At 41.7% G+C, this 22664-nt stretch overlaps 1 protein-coding gene across 26 annotated transcripts in view; it reads left to right on the top strand.

The window, feature by feature from the left end:
- STAU2 (staufen double-stranded RNA binding protein 2) overlaps positions 1–22017 on the top strand; it is a 362398-nt gene extending 340381 nt beyond the window's left edge. For 5 of the 26 annotated variants that reach the window (XM_023545806.2, XM_023545803.2, XM_064267839.1 and 2 more), the window contains 2 exons: positions 9858–9946; positions 11275–12529. In XM_023545806.2, the coding sequence (XP_023401574.1) occupies positions 9858–9946; positions 11275–11368 (183 nt within the window). In that variant the 3' untranslated portion in view covers positions 11369–12529. Of the gene's footprint in view, positions 1–9857; positions 9947–11274 lie in introns of all 26 variants that reach the window. The other 21 variants (XM_064267827.1, XM_064267829.1, XM_064267825.1 and 18 more) reach the window with 8 other exon arrangements.
- The last annotated feature ends 647 nt before the right edge of the window (positions 22018–22664 follow it).

The raw sequence follows: 22664 nt of genomic DNA, 5'->3' as shown, positions 1-22664 counted from the left end.
AAGTCTTCCCTGAGAAGCAGAAAGACTGCGTGAGCAAAGATGCGGAGGCAGGCAAACTCAAAACTCCACGGACAGTGGGTAGACCAGCCTCCTCGGGCAGGAGATTCATGTGGGCAGGGTTTCTTAAATCTGATGTGCCTCCAAACAAGCTGGCTGGGGAGCTTGTTAATAATGTTGAAACCTGCCAGGAGTTCCTGAGGCTGGTGATTGGTCTGCTGGTTTGGGCATTGCACGGGAAACACTGCTGTAATGGACTGGTAGGAAATGAGACTGTTAGATAGAATGGAAGTTGTTAGCTGATGGGAGGCCTAGAATGCCGGGTCAAGGATATGGAATAATCTTCTGGGGCTGGGAGTTATTAACGGATTTTGATTAGCAGGAAGGGATAGTGATAAGGTTCTTTTAGGTAAACCAGTGGGTGAGCAAGGTGCTGAACAAATTAACTAAAATGTGTAATAAATTGGACATAAATTAATATGGAGATAGAGAGTACAAAGAATTTTATGAATGGATGTGGGGCTCAAGAGAGAGCAAAGGTGAAAAAGCGACTATTTATTAAGCGCCACTGTGGTCCAGCCATTAACTCCTCAACAATCCAGTGCAGTAGGTGTTGTAGTCTCTAATTTACAGATGATGAAAGAGGCTTAAAGAGGTAAATTAACTTGTAGAAGAACACAAGGTGGCCCGCAGTAGAGCAGGAATTTAATCCAGGCCTGACAGACTCCAAATTCCATGCCCCTCCACCTTCCTCATCCAGATGGCAGGGAGAGTGTATTAGTTCTGTCTTGCTGCTGTAACAAATTACCATAAACCTAGTGGCTTAAACCAACACAAATGCATTATCTTATAGTTCTAGAGGGAAGAAGTCAGACATGGGTCTCCCTGGACTAAAATTAATGTGTTGACTAAGCTGAGTTCCTTTCTGGAGGTTCTAGGGGAGAATCCATGTCCATGGCTTCTCCACTTCTAAAGGCCATCCACATTCCTTGGCTGATATCCTTCCTCCACCTTCGGTGCGAACAGTGTAGCATCTCTCTGACCAGCCTTCCATACCCATATCTTTCTGACCAAAGTCCAGAAAAATTCCCTGATTTAAAAACCCACTCCCTGATTTAAGACTCCTGTAATTAGATTGGGACAACCTGGATAGTCCAGGATTATCTCCCCATCTCAGGACTCATAACCTTAATCACATCTGCAAAATCTCTCTTGCCATGTAAGGTAACAGAATCACAGTTTCCTGGATTAGGACCTGGGCATCTTTGGGGGCATTATTGTGCCTGGCATGGAGAATGATGCTGTCATTTATGGACACTGGCCTTGGCAGCATGCTGATGTGCCCCGACACCCTGCTCTTATAAACTTCGTTACACAGGGGACTTTTTGTTGAATCGGAGGTAAATAAAGAACAAAGCAGGAATTTGAAAAGGAATGATGTTGGTAAAACAGAAAGAACATGATCGGAGGAAGCATGGTAATGAGGGTGCCGCTGCTCCAGCTGGTTCTAAGCACACTGGAAACGTCCCTCAGCACAGTTAATCCTGTGTTAAATTCAACTCTGTATTGTTGTCAAGGCTGGCAGCTACACGGATTGCCCATCCTAAGAGCCTGACCGTGTAAATAAAAGGTGATGGGCAAGTCTGCAGTTTAAGGGCCCAGTTTTGTACTGATTCCCCAGATTGTAGAGTCAGAATTCCTGTTCTTTGTTTTAGTAGACTGTCTAAAAGCCACGTGTCTCTCTGCTCACCCCCTCTTTATTTATTTATTTTTTTGCAAAGAGTAGCCATCACTTTAGCAGGCAGACATCCCTTTGTTCAAAGGGTGAGCCATTTTGTAAAATACCAATTTTATGGAATTCGCCTGAACTAATAGGATTGTGTAAGCATGAATGAAAAGTGCATGCTGTCATGAAATTGTTAGCAAGTAGGGTGGAAATGGTTTAATTAAGCCCAATATAATCTTTCTTTTTCCATTTTATTTTTAAAGTGATATCATTGATTCATCTGAAATGTAATAGACCAAAGATCTTCTCATAATATGATAAAGTCTAGAAATGTAGGGCTCTTCTTGGTTTCTCTTACTTTACATAAAGGAAAACTTGGCATTTAGTTAAGGACCTAACTAGTTAAAGAAAATGATAACTTAGAATCATTAAAATTCACATTCTTTGGGCAATAAACCTTCAAACTTACTGAAGAAATTTCTGGTTTTTCGGTCACTTAAATGATTTAATATAGAGCCAGTCTCAGAGATTGTTGGAATGAGATGTTAGGAGAGGAGTCACCAACTACAAATGAAGACCTTTAAATTTGAAACGTATCATTTTCTTATTAAAGGAGACTGATTTCATTAACTGCATATACGGCAACTGCGTGCATTCTAACATGAATCTACCCTTTATATCTGCTCCCAGGAAGAGTTCAACATGGGCAAGCACTTCAGGGAGAAAAGGCGTAACTAAACAAACCTTGAACGCTACTCCAAAAATGAAGTCCACATTTAGACATGTATGGTTACCATTGACTTTAATGGGAACAGTCTGTGTATTTCTGGAATCAGGATATGAAGTCGGGGGAGGGGAGATAAGTGTGAAATGGAAAAAAAGGAAGTAAAAGGATCCATTGGGCATTATGTTCAAAGATTTCACTAAGAACTGTGTGTCATAAAAGAGTGAGTTGAAAATTCACATCTTGCTAATGAAGACTTGTTGTTGTCTCCCAAAGAATGACCTAACTGTCATTACAAACGATTTAATCCCTGAAGAAGGAAGCAGGAAGAATAGTCACTGGTTTCAACACTATTTGCTAATTGCCAATTGACAAGAGGAAAGTTAGAAATTACAGAAATGACTAGAGAGACTCACCTCTGCTCTGTGCTTGTACATACACACACACACACGCACTCACGCACACATGCCCGTGAAGACCAGCAAATAGGCCTGGTAAGTATCTTATTGGCATCATGTTTCCAGCATTGCTATAACTACACACAAAACAAGTGATACATGAAATGGTAGCGACATCTGTTCTAGAACCTGTGGGGCTTTACTCACAAAACAGTTGTAAAATCTTTTGGGGACAAAAATATTTCCGTGTATCTATGCAGATGCTCTCCTCTAAGGGAAATACACCACTTTCTCTCTCTCCCAGTCACACACACACACGCACATGCACAAATGGATACAAGGATTGAGTTAAAGAGACAGGAATAAGAAAAGGAAATGCCATCCACTTCTTTAAAATATTGCTTTAATTTTTCTCCTTGCTTTTTTGAAAGCTACATTTATTGCCTTGGATATACTTTTTTTTTTTTTTAATTCCAGAACACATAAACTGTCATAAAGCTAAAGTTTAAGATTCCATTTGGTAGGCTGCGGTAACATGCAAATGGATGCTGAGTGAGTTTGTTTTGATTTGCTAGGAAAACATTTTTTGACCTTGGAAATGAAATCATTTAGTCATCTATTTGTTTATGGCCAAAGACTTATGGAGGGTTCTGGGCACTTATGTTAGTGTATCTTTGAAATTCTCTAATCCACAGTGTGTGGGAAGTTACACAACTAGGGTTCAAGTATCACTCAGGATGTTCCTTATTAAGGAACCCCACTCTACCTCCTTCCCACGACTCCCCAAGATTAGTTTACATTTATCACGCAGCAAATTGTCCTTGCTGAAAGGATGAACTGCAGGCAGTGGGGGCTGAACAGCTTGTCGGGCGTTGATTCCCTTGGTAAATAGACAAGTCAGAGCTTGCTTCTTAATTGAGCTTCAGTTGTGTCCTCCCCCCTCCCCCGCCCCAGTTGAAGACTATTTGATTTTCCTGACTCCAAACAATATTTAATATTACATGGGGTATTTATAATTCATTTTGAATTTTTTTAAGCTACTGGCCCCTAGCAAGTAACGGTGTCTTCAGGTCAAGTAACTTAAACGTAAAGATTTTGTTGATTTTACCATCTTCTGGCCAGGTTTGTAGATGTGTAGTAAAATATTTTTGTGGAAAAAAAAGACCAGACTTACTGGTCTGACAGAGACTGGAGAAACCTCGAGAGTATGGCCCCTGGACACCACTTTAACTCACTACTGAAGTCACTCTGAGGTTCACCCTTCAGTCAAAGATTAGATAGGCCCATTAGACAAAAGGTGAATAAATGGGCACACCAGCCCAGGGGCAAGGACTCGTGGGCAGGAGGGGGCAGGAAAGCTGGTAACAGGGAACCTTGTGTCTAGAGGGGTAGAGTGTTTACATGTCGTGGGGTTGGCAACCAATGTCACAAAACAATATGCGTATTGATTATTTAATGAGAAACTAACTTGCTCTGTAAACCTTCATCTAAAGTACAAAAAAATACATATATTTTTTTGGACTGTTAAATTTTAATATTTACTCACAAAGCCACTCCATTATATGTTGTTCTGTCCAGTGATTGATCTGATAGCAGAGGCTTATTTTGCTCATTTACCTCAGTATGTAATTGGGCCTTGCTAAATGTAATGTGGAGCCCTTGGGTGGTACAAAGAGTTAATGCCCTCAACTGCTTATGGAGAGGTTGGTAGCTCAGGTCTACCCAGAGATGCCTTGGAAGAAAGGCCTGGGGATCTACTTCCAAAAGGTCACAGCCTTGAAAACCCTGTGGAAAACAGTTCTACCCTGACACACATGGGGTTGCCAGGAGTCAGAATCAACTTGATGGCAACTGGTTTTTAAATGTAATGTGGTTCTTTGGGTATTGCTGTATAATCCTATTATTGTGGGCATTTCCCCATAGAGAAGTGAAGCAGACTCATCTTCCGTGAAATTTCTTAATCTGTTAATTGTCCTTTCTGGGCAAGTAGTGGGTAACGAACGGGTGGCGGGCGTGGGAGTAGAGGCTCTGATTCCTCAGCTAAAGTCATGGCATGTGAAGGAGGAAGCAGTTCTGCAGCAGTTCTTTTTTTTTTTTTTTCTCTAATATCTTATTGCGTTTAAGGTGAAAGTTTACATAGTGAATAAGGTTCCCACTTAACAATTTCTACACAGATTATTCAGTGATATTGGTTACGTTTTCCACAATGTGTCATCATTCTCATTCATTTCCTTCTGGTTGTACTATTTCCGGTACTCTAGTTTCCCTGCCGCCTTACCTTCTCATCTTCGCTTTAGAGTAATTTTTGGCCATTTGGTCTCACGCAGGTGAGTTTTTAAAGGAGCTCATTATTCTAAGTGATATTCTTGATTTTATGAGCCAATCTGTTATTTAATTAAAAGGATAATTTCTGCTTACGGTTTGCAGAGTATCTCAGGATGATAGTCTGTGTGGTGGTCTTGAGTATGTATAAGAGGAGGCCCTTGGTCAGCAGGCCTCAGCCCATGTCTGCTTTCTTAAACCCATTCAGCTCATTGCTGTCTATAAACCAGTCAAACCCTTCCCCCTTTTTCTGTCCATTTCATCTTGGCAATGTCAATGTTGCCCTCACTATAGGGGCTTGCATCTCACCATCCCCCAAAAATCCAGAAGACTTGTCTCTCCCTCTTGCCAGCAGGAAGGTAAACAGTGAAAAACTCTTTTTAGAAAAGTAGAGCGGAGAGGCAAATGAAGTGACCAAGGCTCCTTGCCCTCAAACTGTTAAGAAATGAAGAATCAAGTCATCTCATCTGTGGTCATTCCACTGGACGAACGATGACTGTCCAGTCAGAACTGCAAGTGTTACAGAAGAGCTGAACAAGCTGGAGGCTGGAAGCTGACTGTGTGGTCCCCGTAATAAATCCCTCCCAGCTTCACTGTGCTTTTCTAGAAAATGGAGAGAACTTTAAGAGTTTACCTCAAGCCATTATTGTGGGAAATAGTTAATAGAATGAGTGTGGAATAATATGATTTTAAAATAATGATATTAGAAGATGCTAAGGTGAAATTGGGTAGGCTGCATGTAAGCAGTTTTCAAGTTTAAAAGAAGTACCTGTGGGCTGGGTTCAAATCTCGGCTCTGCCACTTACTCGCTCTGTGGCCTTGAGTAGGCTACTGACTTCTCTGGGCCTCTGTTTCCTTATGAGTAGGACCCACCTTGCAGGGCTGTGATCACAAGGGCCTGGTGCCACGACTGTCACAGACTGATGCTCATCCAACGTTGACTATTACTGTTTACTGAGGTGGAGTTGTCTTCATTGCCTTTTATAAATTAGAAGTCCTCTCATACTTCTAAGCTATTATATTCAGGGTTTTCAGTAAGATATGGGTTGAATTGTCTCATCTGGTAGATAAGGGAATGTTACTTGGAAGCATTTAAGCATACTTTTGGAGGGAAGCAGCAACAGAAGAATTCTGAAAATCGTTTGTGGCATCAAAAGGAAGAGCACTCTGCCATTCCACCCGTAGGAAGTTCTTTGAGGGATGACAATCATTGGGACAGTACACTGAGGACCTGACATGTCGATAAAATCATCCAAGAGGTTTTCTAAGAGCTAAAACAACATGTTCCCTGGGACCTGGCCTTCCCCTTCTATGTGCACTTAACACCATTGAGTGGAAGAGAGCTGGTGTCACTAGGTGCTTGGTGAAACAGGTAATGTCTCCACATCGCATAACCACTGGCTCCTGGCATTCAGGCGCCTGCACGCCAGAAAGAATCAAGCATTCCAAAGGCAGCTAATAAAATGGGCTACGATTAGCCTATAAATGATTTTGAGTAAGTATTTAAAAACTTGTTTTTGGTTATACTTTTGACCCTGTTTGGACGTAGAAGCCCTGGCATTCTCCGGAGCTTCATTCAGCAACGTCACGTTGCAAATGTAAATCTTCTGGTACTGAAGAGCCTTCTGTAATAGCCTTCTGTACTTCTTCCTTTGGGAAGAAATAGCTAAAAGTCAGCATTCCTGCCAATAATTCACATATTAACAGGTCAGAACAAAATAGCTGCTTATTTACCCAAAATTGTCTCTACAAAGAACTCTATATACATTAGCGCACCCATGAAGTCAGAGATATCTGGAAAGAGGGTCAGGGATAGTCTGATCTCCAGTCTAGAAGTGAGTGGGCCTGGCTCTTAGCTCCCACGTGCATAGATGAGGAGCAAAACTAGAGTTGATTCAGAAAGCACACAAGAATGTACACACCCACATGACTGCTTCCAGGGTAGTCACCTTGAGAGTCTGCCTAGTCACTCAGGATTTCAGGATCTGAAAGGAACTCAAGTGACCACCTAATTATATCTAAACAATAGTCAAGTTAATACCTTGTTATTTCCATTTTGGTTTTTGGAATTGTCCAAATCTGGGTCTTTTGAGGGTGAATTTGGTTTTCGAAAGCAGCCAAACTTCACTCAGAGTCTAGCGAATGAGGTAAATGATCAGGATGGACAAATTAAAAATCAGGTGGGGTTGTAAAATGACACAATGGGTTTATCAGTATGACCGGCAAAGTGGTTTGGAAAGGTAATTCCAAAAGCACCTAGAGAAATGGACACACTTCATGCTGCAGGCTGAAGGCATAACCTCTCTGGAGGCAGACGGAAAGGTCAGACCAAAATTTTTAAAAGTGTGCACGTCTTCTGGCCCAGAAGTTTCATTTCTGGGAATTTATCATAGGAAACTATCAAGAGCATATACCAAGATTTAACTATCAGGAAGCTTGGTGCAGTGTTACAACAGCTTGAAATTGGAAATGACCTAAATACTCAAAATAAAACAAAACAAAAAAACCAAACCCATTGCCTTCAAGTCAATTTTGACTCACAGTGACCCTATAAGACAGAGTAGAACTGCCACATAGGGTTTCCAAGGAGAGGCTGGTGGATTTGAACTCCTGACCTTTTGGTTAGCAGCTGTAAGCTTTTAACCACTGCACCATCAAGCCTCCACCCAAAAAAAAAAAAAGGGTAGGTTAAATAAGTTAAATATAGGAGGGCCAGAAAGGTGAAGGGGATACCGGGCAGTCCTGAGAAATGGTGTTACTGAAGTGTTTCTATTGGTAGAGAAAGCTGCTCACAGGCAGGTTACAAAAGGGCAACATCAAGACATGATCCAGGTTAAAGTGTGCTTTATATCTAGGAGGAGAGGGGATAGACTGAGGTATGGACGCATGCGCACCAGGTTTTCAATAGTGGGCAGGATGGTGGATATTTTCACACTCTTTTTGCTTCTGATTTTTCTGTAATGGAAAACGATTTTCATAATAAAAAGATAATCAAAGGAAACTTTAATAGAAAGAGACTGTGTGATATTGTGATTCTTAAACAGGAAAACTCAGATGCGCCCCCAGAGAGATAGCCACACTCCAACCCCGCTGAGGCGAGATTAGTCACCAACACAGCCCACCCAGACCTTCTTTTTACAGGATTTTTGCAAACAGCAGTATCCTCGCTGTAGTGTATGAACATGGGCAGAATCTGGGGTAGTCGGCCCGGGAACAAGACCTGTCCCTGCGGGACTCGGGGTTCAAAGAGCTAATGATGAAAACGGAAACTCTGAGTAGGGGCCTCCTTCCCGCCCCAGGGTGCCCAGGCCAGGGCCGCAGACACCCGTGGGCGCTCGGATTAGCGCATCTGCACTAAGGCAATCAGTATACAGATCCGAGCGGAAGGATTATTTTAAAGAAAAAAGGACAAGTTTATTTGTGGTTGGATATAAACCCGTAACCCAACCCGTCCCGATCTAGTGGATTCCGCCTCATAGTGACCCTATAGGACAGAGTAGAACTCCCGGGGTTTCCAAGGAGCAGCTGGTGGTTTCGAACTGCCATCCTTTTGGTTAGTAGCTGTAGCACTTAACCACTACGCCACCAGGGTAGGAGTTGTAATTAATGATAATAAACACCAGGAGAGAAGGGAGAAAAAAGTATTAGTAAAGAAATTTTAAAGGGATCATGCATCTACTTAGCTACCCCAAAGGGGTCCTTGGCAGATAAAAGTTTGGAAAACTGCAAGAGTGAGCTGTTTTTCAAAGGCAACTGAGAAGGTACAGATGACCAACGTGTGAACCAGCAGGGTTCTCCTAGTTTAAAACCGCCCAGCCCGCTCACACCTACCTCAGACTCAACAAAACCCTTCTAATCAAGTTTAGAAGTAGTGCTGCACGGGGGAGGGGAAGACCAACCGAATTCTTATTCAAAGAAATAACAATTTGGAACATGCACAAGAGTGTCAAGTTATGTAGATCTTATCAGCATCGCATTTTTGGTGCCTCCCAGCTATCCAGCGAGGCTCCACCAGCCTGTCGACACCCGTCAGCCTCCCACACACCCCGGGCACATCAACACCTCACAGAGATCTGCTGTGGCCAAGTGGCCTCCCCTGAGCCCTGAGGAGCACGAATGTTCTCTCTGCACACGTGATACCATCATACCATCCCCTCAGTATGCACACGTATCTGCTGTTCATTCCTTTGCTAACATTCTGTGACTTGGTTGGGCTAAATTTCTGTAAAAATGAACAGTTATGCTAACTTTGGAAAAAGCATTGAAGTTGAAATGCTTACATCTGAAGGAAAAAAATGTATAGTTTCAGTAATGTGATGAAAATTATCCAGAGCCATCCTCGAAGTTTTATAGGATTACACTTGGTGTTCCTACGTTTGCAGATAAAGCACATGATTTTGCAAAATTGCTGAGAAGGGATGAGACTTGTGGATGACTCACTCCCCGTTCTAAAAATAAAACCCTCACAGCTCTGGTAATGTATGTTCGTTGCTCCATGATAATGCAGACTTTCAAATCTAATTTTGCTAAACTAAACAACAACAACAAAAAATTTATTCAGCCTAATGAAAATGATAGCCTTTGCTGTATATCTCACCTTTCTTTTACAATCACTTGCTTATAACATTAAAGTCAGTGAATGGATCTCCTTGTTTGTCTTTTTTTTTTTTTTTTTTCTTTCCGTTTTTAGGCAGCCTTAAGTGCCTTGAAACAATTTTCTGAACAAGGATTGGATCCAATGGAAGGGGCAATGAATATTGAAAAAGGTTCTCTTGAAAAGTGAGTAAATATTCTGTCATTCTTACATTTGTAATTTTGTAATTGTACAAAAGACAAGACAAAGATAATAATAAGGTAAAAAAAAAAGCAAGACAATAATATATATATCTATAGCTTACAAAATTATTGATCATAAAATTAAATGTAAATAAATGGAAAGCAGTATATATGGTCAAATTCATCTCCTATACTATGTCTGTGGAGTCCCTGGGTGGCACAAAAAGTTAAGTACTCAACCTCTAGCTGAAAGGTTGGCAGTTCAAACCCACAGAGAGGGACCCTGGAAGACAGGCCTGGCCATCTGCTTCCGAAAAGTCACAGCCTTGAAAACCCTTTGGAACGGTTCTACTCTGCACAAGTGGGGTCACCTTGAGTCAGAATCGACTTGACAACAACTAGCAACAACAACAATATGTCTGTGAAAGTTTTAATCTACTGATATGTTTTTCTTCATTTTAATGCCTTTATTGGAAACATTTATGTTAGCTTTATTAACTGCAGAGACTTGCAAAACTTTAAAAAGATTGTTTTTCACTTCATACTGTTGAGTATTCTCTGGCTAAACCATTTTCTGAGGTAAACGTTTTCAGTCACATTCATGCTAAGCTGTGAGCACCACAGGGAGAAAAGCAAAAGAAGTTGAGAGGCCCTTCTCTCTCCTTGACTGCATTCTGCTTTTCCACTGTTAATATGAAACACAAACACACTCTGCCGCAGAATGGCCGCAAAGGTAAAAATACAGCTATAATAATTATTTCTGAAAGCCAGCTCATATTGTTTTATGAGATTTAGACATAAGGTCTTATATAAGAGACTGAATTCTGGGTGTCTCCAGGGACTCAATCTATAGTAAAGAAATTTAAAGCAATTATAACTACATAGTGGAATCCAAACTCTTAAGGCAGTAATCATAGCAGGTGAGATTTCAGAACACACACAGGAGACATTTTTAGAATTAAAAAAAGAAAAGATAACCCAGGAAGTAAAACCCAATTATATGACTCCTACAGTTACATAAGCATACCAAAAAAACAAATCAGCATTTGGTCATTAATATTTAAAAGGTGAGATCGTGAGAAGAAAACATTTGGTAAACAGACATGGCATTTTAGGTTTTCTATGGATTGGCAACCATTTATAAGTTAATTTAATCAAAACCATTTCCACATGATCTCATCAGTAGACTATCTGAACATAAATATTGTTGTTTCACTTTAAAATGTCAGTTTTGTGGTGACCTTTGAATCCTATGTGCCATCTGCTAATAAACATGTCTGAAGATGTGCAACCCTGGACCTTCAGCTCTTGTTAATGTATTAATCTTTCAGACAAGCCAAGCATCTGGGAGAGAAAGCAGACAATAACCAGGCACGCCTGGGCTCCATCGCTCAGGACTGCAAGAAATCAAAGTCGGGCATCTAGCAGCTCCCAGCACCCACAGCTGCCACCGCATCCTTATAAACCTGTCAGCACGCATGAGGGTGTCTGTGTTCAAGGAAATGAATGACTAATACCATTATTTGAGTCTCATGTGAAGACAACACCATTCTAACGCAAGAGATAATATACATGGTACTGTTTATTCAACTGGGGGAAAATAAAACTTTGAGCATTTCCCTTGGAACTTGATATCAGATCATAACTCATTTGCCCAGAGGCAGCAGAAATCCGATCCTGCTACTGGAGCTTAAAATAACAATTAATTCGAAGTGCTAGAAACAGAGGTAAAATTTTAAAAGGATTAATAGAGAAGTTGGCCTTGGTTCTGTCGTTATGATTGTTTTGCCGTGGAGTTTGTGTTCACTTATATTCGTGCTCTCTCATTTTCAGTAATGCTTGACGCTTTTGGACATTTACCAGTGACGTGCTGTGGAATGTGATGGTTGTTGTCTTCATATAGAGCCATGCAGTTTCTCTTCTTATGCAGATATTTGTAATCTTCATCCTATGTCAATACAAATAACTTTAAGGCACACTACTCAAAGATGTATGCAAGCAACAATGTTTTAAATCAGGTCAGGTATTTGATTAAAAAGACAAAATGTATTAGGAACAACTAGTTTCGTTATACTCCAGGAATTATAAAATACAGACAGTTCTGGGTTCTGAGCTCCACGATACTATTTGCAACTAAGGAGGCGTCTTGCCTCCAAAAACCATTTCCCTGGATTCCACGTTCTGTTGTGTAAACTGTACCCACTCTCATCCGTGTGTTGTAGCCACTCACTGTTTGCATCCAGAAAGTTCCTAAGAACTGTCTTTGGACTTGGGACAGTGAATAGGATCAAAATAAATAACGTACATGGCGGGGAAGAGAAAGCCTGTTGGAAGGGCCGGAAAAGAAGTCTCGCCAGCTTATAGCCAGCCACGCTCCGGATCAGCATGTTGGAATCCAGCGTGTAGCAAATGCAGTAAAAATTTGGTCAGTTGATGTGTGAAGTGTTGTTATTGTTGTTCTTTCATTCCCTCGCTCTCATCTTTTCAGTATCACCCCAGTGAAACCCGTCAGAAAAGCCACCACCCGCCTAGTCACCCTGCCAAGCAGTGGGATTAAAGAGTATACAGGCTCCTTGTGCCACTGGCTGTATCTGCGAAACTGCAGAGCCACCTCATGGGTGACTCCTGGGCCGGGTTCCCGACCAGCAAACGTCATCTCATTGTTAAGCCTTTCTCTTTATTGATTTGCAAACATTGTGCAATGAGAAAACACTATATAGTCTAACTGCTCGACCCAACATGACAATAGGAATACAATTACGAAAGATTTCACAAGCAAAACCACCACAAATCATGATCTGGCTGACTCACACGCGACTGGAGAATAAACAAACAGCAACATAAGGAAATAACTCTGGGGTTGTTTTTAATGATTCCCATGTGGGGAAGTCCAGCAGTATGGGGAGGGCTGGGTGCCCTTGAAGGAAATAGGCTTTGTTACATAAAGCTGGGTCCTGTGGAAAGAAAAACACATTTGTGAAGTTGGGGTTCACAAAGGTGACTGAGCTGAAAAATAGTCTTTCCTAATACAAGAGGCAGAGGACCCTAAATCATTCTTTTAGAAGGGGACAGGCCCTTTTTTCGACACCTGAGGCTTAGGCAGCTCAGGATGGGGTGGGGAATGGGCTCGTTGACCACACTACTTCGGGCAGGATCATTAAAGTGGATCTGCAGTTTACCAAATGCAATAAACACAGACTACCTCCTGCCGCCGATGGTCCCCAACAACACCAAGGCTGACATGTCTGTGGGAGGGCGATGAGCTCAGGAAACAAACAAAGCTAATCAGTTCTCATGACCCAAGTATCTGAAGCATTTAACACTGGAACTGTCTGACTAGAGTCCTTCTCAGAGCTGATACTTCCCTGAACACCCCAGAGTAGTGGTGGTGAGGGCGGGGAGAATGGAGGGGTGTAAATTTGCATAGCCTCTCAAGTTTAATGATAGGATATTTACCTACTAGAAGAACCAGGACGGCCTTCAAATATTTTCCTGGAACAGCAGCCCTCCTGAGAAACCTTTGGGTTTTCTTTGGGTTAATTAGCAATGCAAATGATGGGTGGCCTGCAGTCCCTTGCAGGGACCTGCTGGGATGCTAGGATCTAAAGCTAAAGGTTATATATATATCATTAGAGGGGAAACCATTAAGTAGATTTATTGAAAGAATGTTTCTTCGGCACAAGCAGATCTTTTTGATGAAAAATGGAACTCATTATTCTTTAAAGGACATGGATTGACTTATCTCCTTTATCAATTACAGTGTCTGCTTTCAGCTTTTCTCAATCAGCTTCGGGCTTTGTAGTCAGTTCCCAGTGCCGAGGCCAATGTGTTTTATGGAAAAGGTTTGTTTTTACACTTTAATTGGAAATATAAAATTGCACTTTGGAACTCCGACCATCCCTTTTCAGCGCAACCTGCCAAAGATCAATGGTGAGACACCATGGATCAACCTGAGACAAGGGTATCTCTACCCTTTCCGGAGGTGAACTCTCTGAGAAGTCGTCCTAGCACTCTTCCCCCAGCAAACATTCTGAATAGTGACTTTCTTTTTGACAGCGTCAACCAATTTCCTGCATCATAAAATAAAAATAGATGGATGAAGAACTTGCCTTATTATACGTATGTTTTCAGAACTCCCAGTCCACCCAGGCAGCCCTGGTGGCACAGTGGTTAAGATCTTATCTGCTAAACAAAAGGTTGGCAGTTCAAATCTACCAGCCGCTCCATAAAAAACCCTATGGGACAGTTCTACTCTGTCCTGTAGAGTTGCTATGAGTCGGAATCAACTAGACAGCAATGGGTTTAGTCTACCCAGAAGCACCTTGGAAGAAAGGCCTGGAAAATCTACTTCCAAAAAATCAACCATAGGAAACTAACCTATGGAGCACAGCTCTACTCTGACATACATGGAGTCACCATGAGTTGGAACTGACTCAGTGGCAACTGGTTTGGTTTTTTGTTTAGTGACCCTGAAAATGTGGTGCAGAGAAATTGAGTGGTTATTAAATCCCTGCTGCAAGTAGAGTTAGCCCTGTGATTACCCAGGTTTTCTTTGTACTTTTATGGCCAAGAATGATAGAGGGCCTAGCAGTTTTGCACACAGAAATGATAAGGCGTTAATGTCAAAATCATGTATTGTCTTTGAATCTTCCATAGGCACCTGACAAATATATAAATGATACATTGAATAAATGAGCAAACAAATGCTCCATCAAAGGAATAGATAAATCCTGTTGAAGAAATCAATTTTTAATCTCACTGCTTTTGTGACACAGAGATATGCAATCATGATTATCTATGGCATTACTGTTGATAAGATTATTGTACCCTAAGGAGCTGTGGCATTTCTTAATCAGGAACATGGAGTCCAAAAAGCCCTCACTTATTTCTGGAGATTCTGGATCCATAAATTCCTGCCATTGTGCCCTTATCTTCCCATTTCTGCATTAAGATCCCTTCCCTAAATTAGCTGATTTAATTCCAGCCTCCACCCTCAAATACATTTCTGTATTTCCACAATCACATACGCATGTCTTCATGAGGAAGGACATTGTAATAACTAGTTTAAAGCAGAGACTTACTTAGACTCGGTCAAACTCAACTGTCTATTTCTGGCAGACACCACGTAGGCTCCATCTCACCTTGCCAACGCTTAGTTTAAAAGGTACCTTACTGGGAAAGATTTCCTCTTATTTTCTAACCTGTTAACATAACTAAAAATTCCCTTGACTGTATCCCCAGCACACATCAGAATGTGCTAGGGACTCAGAAAAATAAACAACTTCACCATAAAGACCCTCATTCTAACTAATGAGAAAGACACACATGGAAATGAGCATGTGTCATTGAGCATTCTGCGCTTACCTGCCTGTCTCCTTTAGTCAGTCAAGTATTCATTCCCTCACTCACCCTGCTATGCTTTGGGCACCATCCTATAATCCGGTGACACTGTCAAGCCACCATCTGTACTTCCAAGGAATTTTCACTCCAGTAGTAATCTTATCTCTCCCCAACGCACACATCCAAACATCCACTACCTGCACCCCCCAACCTACAACCACAGATACTAGATTTAAAACTCTTTAAGCTCACCAACACTCAGTAAGCTAGTCGCTGCATTTATTGTATTTCCTGGCCCTAGAACAGAGCCCTCTTTAATACAGTATGTATTCAATAAATGTTTTTTGAATAGATGAATGACCCTGAAATCCCACCATGATGTATATACCAGTGTACCTGGATCAATGATGACCTGGATGCAGGGACCAAGAAGACTGGTCTACTGGGTGGAGGCTCCCACCTGGGAACAAACTTCTGGTTCTGTTAAGGTGTGGCCTTGTTAGTCTTTTAACATCTTAAAGATTCAGCTTTTCACTCAAAAGTGGGAATAATAATATGCTGCTTGGTTTACCGGAATAGATATGTTATTTATATAGGAGTAAATACGTAATACATATAAGTAAATATGGTCTATTTTTAAAATAGTGCTTAAGTTGTGGAAGTAAATGCAATATTTAACTCAAAGTGAGGGATGTTAGATCTAGGAGCAATGGTCTAGGAGCTAAAAGTCTAGAGACCTGGTACAGACAGATGTGACTTTGACAAACGATTTAGCCTTTCTGTACCTCAGTTTCCACGTCATTCCAAAATGATGGCCCTTAAGAGCTTTACAGCTATGCATTTGTATTATGTTTAGCACCTCTATTACCAGTAAAAAAAAAAAAAAATTTTGTTAAATTCAGATTTTGTCTCTAATATGTCGTGAATTTTCTATCAGCTACTTAAAAGCAAAATGCCACTCCTATCAATTAAGATTCTTTTGGTTGCAAGTTATAAAAATCTATCCTAACCAGCAATAGGAAATTTGTAATAAAGCCACAGGGGTGTTTCAGGAAACCTAAGGGCAGAAATGCAAAAATGAATTAGAGCCCAGAAGTGGAAGGCTCTGGAGAAACAAGGAAGTTGTCTTTCTCCTTCTCTCATAATTTCCCCTTTCCCTGAATGTCAGTGTCATTGAATCTGTCTCTCAATTTCATTCCCAAAGTCTTAGGAAGAAACCCCTCACTGGTTCATCTTGGACCAGGTGTTCACTCCTGGCTCACATTGTATAAATATGGTTGCCCCAAACCCACCCCTATGAACCAGGGTAGAGTAGTCATCAGAGAACAAAGAATCACTGTTTTGGTAGACAACTCAGTAGGTATCTGCTTCAACTCTTCCCACATTATCCAGGGACACAGGCTCATTATAATCATGTGCTCTTTCTTACTTTCAGTGTAAACAGTGAAGCTTAAATAACTGAGTAACATTCTCCCAAATGTCGTAGATTGGTCTCAGATTTGCAAAGGCTGCAGTGTTTTGTTTATTTTTAATTGTTTCAGTCTTTAGTTTGGAGGGTCTGATGAACTACAAAGCTATCCTGAATGAGTCATAAAACTACCTAGGAGAAGAAGTAAAAATTTTCCAGTGATCCCAAATTAGTATATTTAGAAAAATCTGATACCCTTCAGCACTAATGATAAGAAATTTGTACGGTAGAGTGGCCATCCACCCTCAGTGACTTCTGAGAAACCAGAAGATGGAAGGCCACTTCCCTGCTTTTGTTATCCTGAGCTAATTCTTACTGTAAGGGACTTTCTGATTATTACTACTGAAACTGAGGAAATCTTGTTCTAATTTTCTCTCAAACTTTACTCAAAAGTTTTCAAGGGAGCCAAAGAAGGGAGGAGACATGGTTATTTGAGTGGGTGGGAGGAGGTAGACAATAAAAAGAATAAGAAATTTGGATTCAAAACTCAAGTGGGTGAAGAAGCCCAGCTGCCTTAGAGAAAAATGAGGAAATGGAAGTTCTGGAGAAGCATCTGTGATTGGAACAGACTAAGTGTTCCCTGCAGGTAAGTCTTTAAATGCTATCTCCTTAGCTTCATGAATGAGGCAATCAAAACCTTCCATTCACTCTTAAGTCCTCCCCTGACCCCCAAGTCTTCTGCATGAGCAGTAATTTTCCAGAAACATGTTTGGCCACTGGTTCTTCCTCATTCTCTCAGTGCAGGGGGAGGAACCAGATCCCTCTTCACCAATTCAAGATGATTATCAAGCTCCCAGCCTTGGCAAAGACCAGGCCTGGATGTGAACTCTGAGGAGACTCTAGCCAAGGTGTTCTCTCTGATGTCAGAGAAGGTCAAATTTTTTTTGCCTGGGACTAGAGTTGCTTCTACAGTCATCACAACGTAACGCTCAGCAACTGCTCATGCATTCAGTTTTCCTGCAGCTACTGCCACTGTCTCAAGAGGCAAAGAGACCACTCACCTGAAAATGGCTGTCTGAACAGATCCGGTCTTCCTGCTTCCCACCTTAAAGTCTAATCCGTCAATCATTCAGCAAATGTGGGTTGAGTATCCATCCCTGAGTTAGTCACCATGAGTGGAACCAAACGAAGCCTAAAATAATGTCTCTGCCCTGAAAGAATTTCCAGTCCAATTGAGAAGATGAAATGGAAACAAAATAAAGAAAATACAAGAAATTAGAAATAGACAAACTTCAGTAGGAATTGGTTTCAGCTTCTCCTGCTCCCACAGTGCTTAAGAAAAGCATTCGGAGAAAACTCGGGTCAATTAACCAGGTTTTGATGTTGAAAAGAATGTCTACCTTGAATTTTTGGTGAGCCAGCCCAACCAACCTATAAGCAAGGTGCTGTAGGAATCCAATTTGCATGTTTCCTTTTGTGGGATAAATCCCTGTGATATCTTGGGCTTTCTGAGTCAACAAGGAGCCCAGGTGGCACAATGGTTAAGTGCTCGGCTGCTAACTGAAAGGTTGATGGTTTGAACCCACCAGCTGCTCTGTGAGAGAAACATGTGGCAGTCTGCTTCTGTAAAGATTTACAGCCTTGGAAACCTTATGGGGCAGTTTTACTCTGTCCTACAGGGTTGCTATGAGTTGGAATCGACTTGACAGCCATGGGTTTTTTGGTTTTTGTATGAGTCAACGTCCTTTCCACAACCACCATCTCCACTAATGACAACCATCCCATTCCATTTCCCCCCAACTTTAGAAGAAAGAAATTTTTATTCTTTTTACTACTCTGTATTTCCTGAGTTTTCTACATTGTAAATGCATTGCTTTTAAAACTAGGAAAATTCATACATAAATATTATAGAGATCCTCTTGAGGTGGAGAAAGAGGGAGAGTTCAATCCATGCCTCACCCATGGATAGAGGATCACGGTAAGATTGCCAAGAAAGTATTATCTCACAGACGCAGGTCAGGAAGCAACTGCAGGAAGTTCCCGTGGGCTACCTAGGCAACACAATCATCTTTGAGATATTTTCTCCACTAAGCCAAATATCTCTGAGCTTCCAATGTCTCTCAAGACTGGTTTGGTGAGAATGACCCACAGGTTGGAGAATTATTTCTGACAAAGTGATTACACATTCCTCACACACCTCATACTGCAACTCCTGCTTTGGACTTCTCGGAGAACCAGGGAAAGATGATAGAAGAAACCCATCAGCGGCCTAGGAAAGCACAAACAGCCCCAGGTATCAGGGAAACCAAGGCGTCAGCTGGGCATGGCTTTTGTCAGTGTGAGTTTCTTTGAGGTAAAGGGGTGGACTGGAAATAGCCAGTGTGGAAAAGGCAGCTTATTCTTCCTGTTCTGTCTGGTTTCAAGTAGTCCCACCAACACAATGGTCCTTTTACATTGCTTTTTAGTAAACCATCCTGAGAAGGAGTAGCAGAGTTATAGAAAGTTCCACATAGTGGGAATAAAAAATTATTTGCAATGAAGTTGAGGTGATAAGAATCTGGATGAGGGCAGTCGCAGTGAGGAGAGAGAATAGGAAAGGTCAGAAGCATATAGAAGGTAGATTCAATAGGGCCTATCACCAAACAGATGTAGAGACGAGGGGTGGGGTGGCCGTCCAGACCAGCTTCAGTGTCCTGGCTGGGGAAATTGGGTGAGTGGCAGTGCTCATTACTAAGATAAGGAATACAGGAGAAGAGCAAATTAGTAATGAATTTGGTTCTGGGCTTGTCAACATTCCTACAGGACATCCAAAGAAAGATCTTCAGTTGGTAATTGAGGATGTCGTATCAAAGATCAGGACAGACATCTAAGTTGGAAAGAAGGTCTTTGTGAGCAATATGCACATGGGTGGTGATCAAAGACATCTGAATTAATGAAATTCTCTAGAAAGATCCTGTAGAATAAGAGAAGAGCAAAAGGCCAAAGACAAAATCTTGGGAAGCAACAACTTTTAAGGGGTAGTCTGACAAAAAGGAGGTCATGAAGGACTCTAAGAAAGAATCAAGGTGATAAGAAAAGGATGGCCAAGAGAAGAAGGAGTTTCTAGAAGAGATGTGCCAGTTGCCCCCGTGAGGTGAAGCAAGAAAAGATAGGAAAAGAGCCCATAAAAATGGGCATCAGGAGGTCATGGACGACCTTTGACAGTCCTGTTCAGGAAGGAGGAGGAAAAGAATGAAAGGAAGGGAGTTGGACTCATGAGGAGCTAGACAGCTCGTGGAGCCAAGTCCTAAGTATATTGTCTTCTAGAAAAGCTGTACAAATTTGCACTCATACACTAGATATAAGGAATGCAAGTCGACACAACTTTTCTAGAAGACAATTAGCAATGTGTATCCGAATATTTAGTGAATAAATGATACTACTGTCAGTAATTTCTATCCATTCAAACCCAGAGATGGTGCTGGCTTGGGCACTGTCAGTGCTGTGAAGGAGGCAATGCCCATGTAAACTTGCAAACTAGTGATTGTCCCTTGGGTCAGCACTCTACCCAGTGACTTCTGACTGAGGAGTGTGTTGGCTGTATTTGAAGATGGAACAGCTGCAAGTGTGTGTTGGATGACCAGCCTGTGGGTGTTGCCCTGTGGTAGTGCTCAGAATTGGAAGCCCCTTCCCACCTTGGTAATGTGAGGAGTTATCCTTTGCTCTGGTGGGCTTGTGGTCCTAGCTCTGCTTGCTTTTATATGCCTTCAGAGGATACGGCTTCTACGTTAAGAGAAGAGCCATGAAGCAGACAGTATTGGGTTAAACTCACTGGAAGTCAGCCTGGTGAGGGGAATTGTGGCAAAGGCTCTGTAAGGGTCCACAGTTATGAGGACAAGGCTTGTTCAGGCACAGACTAGGATATGTTGTCTTATATGGAAAGGCTATAATTAGGTTTTTGTAGTGGATTAAAGATGGCTGTAAATTGTCACTCTCCCCAGTGAGAAGTGGAATTTTTTTCCCTTCCCCTTGAATCTGGGTTGGCCCAGTGACTGTTAAATCAATAGAACATGGTGGAAATGATGGTGGGTCTAGCCTCCTCCTTCCTCCCTATTTGGGCCCTCCCTCTCCTGACACTCACTTTCAGAACCCAGCTGCCATGCTGTGAGAGGCCCAAGCCACATGGAGAGGACACATGTAGGCATACTGGTCAACAGCCTCAGCTGAGCTCCCACTGACAGCTAGTATCACCTGCCAAACATGTGAGTGGGCCATCTTGGGTGCTCCAGCCCCAGAAAGCCTCAGATGAGTGCAGCCCCATTTGACACCGTATGGAGCAGAAGAATCACCTAGCTGAGCACAACCACAGAATTGTGTGAAATAATAAAAGAACCGGTTTTGGTTTGTTACACAGCTGTGGATAATTGAAACAGTTTTCATTCATATTTTTCCTAAACTTTAAACCCATTTGCTGGGGTAAACTGGCAAAAGCAAGCCTTAAATTATCCATTAGCTTCCATCTCGGCTGCACAGAGTCTTTCCCACAATTCCTAACAAAAAGATTGGAATTTTCTTTTGCCTCTCTAAATAAATATTTCTTATTTTTTATCTCCTTGCATACAAGGAGTGAATGTCTCAGGCATGGGGTAGAGGCCCAGAAGGATTGGAAAGTTCAACAGGAGAAGAGGGAAACCTCTCCAAATGAGCGAGTAGAGTCACTTGAGGCAGGGGCCATTTTCATACAGATGGCTGAACACGGCACTCATTTTCTCATTCAAGTTCCATGGGATAGGGCCAGATGCCAAAGCTTGGTGGACCCGGATAGCTAAGTTTCCATTCTTTCTTACACTGAGGGCTAATTTTAGTTACAGGATATGACACTTGATCACAGTAACAGTGTAGTTGTGGCTTTGTTCAGCACCACTGATTCAGCTCACCCCAGCTTCCCTATCCACTGTGAGGTATGCTCAGCCCTGAAGCCTACTCCAAACCCTCCAGCTGGCAAAAGCTGTAGCTCCATGGCAACATAATTAGCTTTCTTCTACTGCTTAATGTTGTTTCATCTGTATTAACTTTTCCTCAAAGTCTCCATTGTAAGCTTCTCAAGTACAGGGGTCTTGATTTGCTTTGAATCCCACATTTTGCTAGGTGGGCCAGGAAGGAGTGACAAAAGTTGAAACACACTCTTCTCAAGTTGTTGTTGTTATTGGCTGCCACAGAGTTGGCCTCTGACTCATGGCGACCCCATGTGTTAGAGAGTAGAACTGCTCCTCATGGTTTTCTTGGCTATAACCTTATGGAAGTAGTTCACTAGGCCTTTTTTCCATGGAGCAGCTGGGTGGGTTGAACAACCAACCTTTAGGTTAGCAGCTGGTCGCAAATCACTTGCACTGCCCAGTCTTCTTCAAACGCCTTTTTTTTTTTTTTTTTTCTCTCATGGGAGCCCAGAAACAATGTCAGTTCACTAGGTGAGCCTGGTTTTATGGACCAGAGCTTTGAGCTTGAAACAAGAATGCTTCAGAAAGTTCTGTTTCAGCTATCTTGGCCAAAACCCCACTTTTCTTGCTGGATTACAATAATGGTTAATAAGCGTGCTAAGACTCTTCAAATGAGTTCATTTATAACATATAAAATTTGCTTAAAGCTCAGACTACTGTTATAATCCTTTATGTTTCAGACTTAAAGTAATTTCTACCATGATGGTTGTATTGTTTTTATATTTTCTGGAACATAAATGATAGCAGGGAGATCCTATTACTAGGAAAAATTAAAGTTAAACAAGGTGGTCTGTGGTGAGTTATCATGTATGGAACTAATTTTATATCCAGGTTTGGATGATCTCATAAATTGTTCTTTTGGTTGGCAATTTCACCCTAACCTGCCAAGTTGAATTATTTCCTTGTAATTCAGACCCCCTGTCTAGTCGTAACGAAGAACATATTGTGAGTCTTGGCTGGCATGGGCGGTAGAGGACAGATGCCCACAATTGTCTGA

The sequence above is a fragment of the Loxodonta africana genome, chromosome 14 (genome assembly GCF_030014295.1).
Source record: "Loxodonta africana isolate mLoxAfr1 chromosome 14, mLoxAfr1.hap2, whole genome shotgun sequence".
Classification (NCBI taxonomy): Eukaryota; Metazoa; Chordata; class Mammalia; order Proboscidea; family Elephantidae; genus Loxodonta; species Loxodonta africana.
The sequence above is the reverse complement of the archived record's forward strand: the minus strand, read 5'-3'. Positions and strand labels throughout refer to the sequence as shown.